Source organism: Arachis ipaensis, chromosome B05, assembly GCF_000816755.2.
Source record: "Arachis ipaensis cultivar K30076 chromosome B05, Araip1.1, whole genome shotgun sequence".
In the NCBI taxonomy this organism is placed as follows: Eukaryota; Viridiplantae; Streptophyta; class Magnoliopsida; order Fabales; family Fabaceae; genus Arachis; species Arachis ipaensis.
The window spans coordinates 127,212,326-127,217,418 of NC_029789.2; the positions used below are offsets into that span (position 1 = coordinate 127,212,326).

Consider the following 5,093-nt stretch of genomic DNA (forward strand, 5'->3'; position numbering starts at 1 on the left):
TTTATATTAATAATTGATTTTAATGGATAATTGTAGGGTGTATATAATAATATAGTCGATAAAAATTATATAGCTATCGTAACCATCGTAATGATAGTTATCATAGTTTGTACCTAAAAATAATGGCAAAACGACAGATAAACATTACGAGACAAATGAATTATTGTTGTTTAAAATAATATATTAATATAGGAAAAGTCTAGGGGCCAGCAACTTTTGTATTTTCTGACCAGCACTTAACCATCAAAACAAAAGTGATAGATCTCCCACCATTAGATACCATTAAATGTAATCTCACACCATTAAAAATACTATTGATGGCCAATTGATGGTTACAAAACACCAAAATTGCTGCCCCCTAGCATTCCTCTATTAATATATATGTAATTAAACATTTTGGCTATCATATCTTGAGTACCTATTTACCTGGATAAACCTAACTAATTAAATAATGTACAAATAAAATAAGAGAAAATGGTGAAAGATTATTGAAAGAACATAGTTGAAGTTTTAAGGAAGAAGAAAAAGAAAAGAGAGGATGAGAGAGTAGAGAACGAAGAAATTAGATTTGTGAGTAATTCTGTTTTTACAAGTTACTTGTTCACGTCCTATGCCATGGCTTATATAATAGGAAAGCCTTTTCTACCTAAATCAAAACTCCACAACCCTATCCTGCTTCATCACTCTCTCATCTCAAACCCTATCCTTGGTGGTGGTTTGAATGAGATGTTGATAGTCAAGATGTGGAAGGTGAAGGAGAGAATGAAGAAGATGAAATAGGAAAAAACTTGGCTGCAAAGAGGTGGTAATAATGGTTTCATAGTGGTGGTGATGGTAGCTAGGGGGCAACAACGGTGGCGTTAGTGGTAGCACTGTATGTTATTGTTGAAAGAGTTGAGAACATACGGAAAAAGGAGTAAGTCACAAAATTGAAATTCTTAATAATTTAACAATTTGGATAAAACGGGTAAAAAATTGAATGTACTAGAAATTTTACCAATAAGGTTCATACAAACTAAATATTAAGGATATTTTATAAACATTAAGAATAAAAAAATATTTTATCCAGCATAAATAAAAAATCATAATATAGTTCACACATAAAATGATTTTTGAATGAGTACGAAGAGACTATATCATTTAAATTATAATTCGTTGGCTTACATAATCTAATTTAAAAATTATATTAATAGTTATTTTATAATTTGATCAAGTATTCTTGAGTTCACACTAAAAAAATAGTTCATATATGAAATTAGAATAAAATATGATAAGCAGATAGAATTGCTATTCGCTAATAACTTTGTATAATAAGGATTTCATTAAGCTATTAGCCCAGACATCGCTTTCATTTTGTAATTGCCTAGTGTAACACTTCAGCTGTCTTTTTCCGTTGTCCTTTTAACTTCATTTGCTTGCATATATCCTCAACTATCTGCAACTACATTAGCCAATTTGATTTGTAATTAGTTTGCAAAATTGATGACATAGATTTAATTTATTTACAAGAAACTACACTTCAATTCCATATCTGCTACAAGATAGTTATTATATACAGTGATAAGAGCTATACTTCATATCTGTATATATAGATGGAAAGAGAGGGTAATAATCAGACTTCAAGTTGTACTAACTAGTTCATATATAAAGTTGGTATTTATTTGTGAATTATTTGAACTTGTTAGCTTCCTAAATAATACGTTACTGAACATATATATATTTGTAAAAAAATTGAGAGTAATTATCCAAATTAGTCCCAAAAAATTTTAAAAGCAGATATTTTAGTTCCTAAAAAAAATTAATACATAGATCAATTCTCAAGGTTTTATTTCGGTAGATCGATCAGTCTCCAGTTTATTTTCTGGTAGAGTAATTACCCAGATTAGTCCCCAAGGATTTTAAAAACAGACATTTTAGTCCCAAAAAAGATTAATATACAAATCAATCCCCAACATTTCTCTACGTTAGATTTGGTAAAGCTTACATCCAATCATTTTAATTTGGTAAATTGCCCTGATTTTAACTTTGAATTTCTTGTAAAATAATATCTAATAATTTTATTATTATTATTATTATTATTGAGTGACTATATATATATTATATAAGAATCTAATGAATAAATTTATCATTATTTTTGTCTAAAAAATACAAAAAATTATAATACAATATTATTATGCAATTAATAATAATAATATAATAATAATTATTTTATTTTATTTTATTTTTGGACGGAGAACTGTTATGTCTAACAAAGAGAAATATTGGCGATTGATTTGTACATTAATTTTTCTTAAGGATTAAAATGTCCGTTTTTAAAATCTTTGAGAACTGATCTGGGTAATTATTCTGTCGAAAAATAAACTGAGAATTGATTTGTCTACTGAAATAAAACTTTAGAGATTAATCTGTGTATTAATTTTAGTTTACTCACACGAAAACAAAGAAATTAAATAATAATAGTTCATAAATTACTGCATTATCATATATACCTAATTAACTCAATTTTCTTAGAAGGATTTCTATCTCATCTACTTCAATGTAAATAACTTAGAGCAGAGTCCTCTCTGTCAATAGTAACCACTTAAAGACAAAACTTGGAACAAATTAAAGAATATCGATTTAAAAAAATATATATAGATGACCAATTACATCTACAGTCAACTTGAATAATTTTTTAAAATTTTAAAAGAATTCTAATTTCAAAAAATTTTAACATTTAATTCGCGTTCAAAAAATCGTCTTTCATAATGTAAAATGGTACTAAAATATGATGTTAAAAAAAATAAATTACAACTGTGCTCTAAATAACAGCAAATCAAGAGAAAGAAATTGAGAATTGAAAAGAGAAGAAAAAGGAGAAAAAGAGTGATGAATATTCAATGATTAAACTGAATGAACATTCATAACAATATAAAGAATGATGTACACTATATATAGTTACAAAAAAAAAAGAAAATAAAAAAATTAAATAATTGAATTTCTCTTACAGAATTTCAATACTGTTAGGAATTTCACTACATTACTAATGCTAACCAACTTATCTAGCCGTACAATTTTAACAGAATTCGTCTACATTTTATTTTAATTTATTAGCATCAGTATTTATTTCATCCCCCGCAAGCTGGAAGTACTTGGTTTATGTAGATCAAGTAATTGCAGCATGGACAAAAGATAAGCAAGGCTAGGGGTTTAGTGAAAATGTCAGCAAGTTGATCAGAAGAAGTAATGCATTTCAAATTTGTAACACCCTCTTTAAACTTGTTTCGAGCAACATGACAGTCCACTTCCACATGCTTGGTTCTCTCATGGAAAACTGGGTTTGATGGAATGTACAAGGCAGACTTATTGTCACAATAAATATCCACGGGCAAAGGAGGATGAATATGGAATTCATGCATCAATTTTAGTAACCAAAGAACCTCACAAGTGCCATTGGCCAAGGCACGATATTCTGCTTCAGAGGATGATCAAGAGACTATAACTTATTTCTTGCTCTTCTAAGATATCAGTGTGGAATCAAGGAAGAAACAATAACCAGTTATAGATTTTCTTATATCTTTATAATCTCCCCAATCTGAATCAGTAAATCCTGAGAGGGTGAAAGACCTCTGAGAAAAGAAAAAGAGTCCAGTAGACGGAGATTGTTTGAGATACCGAATCACACGATAAGCAGTCTTCAAGTGCACATCAGTCGAACAATTCATGAACTGAGACAGGCACCCAACTGAATAACTCAGATCAAGTATGATATTTGTCAAGTAAAGTAGCCTTCCAACCAGTCTATGATATACTGAAGTATCAAATAGAGGTGTCCCTTGGTCTCTAGACAATGAGGTAGTGTATTCCATGGGTGTTGTTGTCGGTTTTGCACCTAACAAACCACAGCCATTGATCAGATCCAGTGCATACTTCCTTTGATAGAGAGCAATTCCATCTTTGCTCCTTGCTACCTCCATCCCAATAAAAAAATTTTAAAATTCCAAGATCTTTGATTTTAAACCGGCTATCCAAGAAGCCTTTACCAGAATTGATTTCATCCAAGTTATTCCCAGCCAGAATAAGATCATCAACATAGACAAGGATAGCTGTGAATTTCATAGAACAGACTTGGTGAATAAAGAATGATCATTCTCTGATTGATGAAATACCAATTCTACGAGAGCAGTAGATAGTTTAATATTCTATTGACGGCTTGCTTGCTTCAAGCCATACAATGACTTATTAAGCTTGCAATACCAAACTTGGGTCCGAATACTTTAATCCTATAGGCAGCTTCATATAAATCTCTTCATGTAGATTCCTATGAAGAAAGGCTATATTTACATTAAGTTGATGTAGATACCAACCTTTGGTAGTAGCCATTGGGAGAAGCACTCTCACAATGCTCATCTTCACTACCGGGCTAAAGGTATCAATGTAATCCATGCATGAAATTTGTGTGAATTCTTGTACAACTAGCCTGGCTTTGTGTCTCTCAATAATGCCATCAGGATTGAATTTAGTACGAAAAATCTATTTGCAGCCAACTGCATTCTTGCCAGGAGGTAAGGCTGTAATGGTCCAGATTTTGTTTAATTCAAGAGCTTCCAGTTCTGCATTAATAGCCTTTCTCCAACAATCATGCATGACAGCCTCAGAATAATAGCCTTTCTCCAACAATCATTCAAGCGCTTCCAGTTCTATCGTTCCTCGCTGCGGATGGAGCTCGCCCCCGCTACTGCTGCTGTTCGCGCCGTCGTCATCACCGAAGGGAGCCAGCATTGCCGTTGTCTATGGATGAAGCAGAGGAGAGAGTCCACGGGGAGAGGAAGGCCGTTCGTGTTCTGCCGCCGCTGCAGGAAGGATGGTCGCCCTCGCCGATCTTTTTGCCATCGTTTATGCTTGCTACTGCCTCGTCGGATCCCCACGCCACCGCTGCTGCCGCCGAAAACCGCCACTAAAGCATGTGTCTTTTTGGTAAGCTCTAATCTAGCTTCAGCTTCTTTGTCCGTTCAGTTGGTTATCACCGTGAGAGTTGTTGCTGAGGTTTTTGTGCCAGGATATATGGTCACCGCAAGTTTTTCTGTCTTGTGCCGCCATCAAAGCCACTATCC

The 5,093-nt window shown here is 32.6% G+C and overlaps 1 protein-coding gene across 1 annotated transcript; it reads right to left on the reverse strand.

Annotated features, from left to right (window-relative positions):
* LOC107641072 (uncharacterized mitochondrial protein AtMg00240-like) lies at positions 3,498-3,956 on the reverse strand. The gene has a single exon (XM_016344581.1). The coding sequence runs from the start codon at positions 3,954-3,956 to the stop codon at positions 3,498-3,500; it is 459 nt and encodes a 152-aa protein (XP_016200067.1).

Excerpts from the sequence above, each read along its gene's own strand:
- LOC107641072 (XM_016344581.1), bottom strand. The coding sequence starts at position 3,956 with ATGGAGGTAGCAAGGAGCAAAGATGGAATTGCTCTCTATCAAAGGAAG.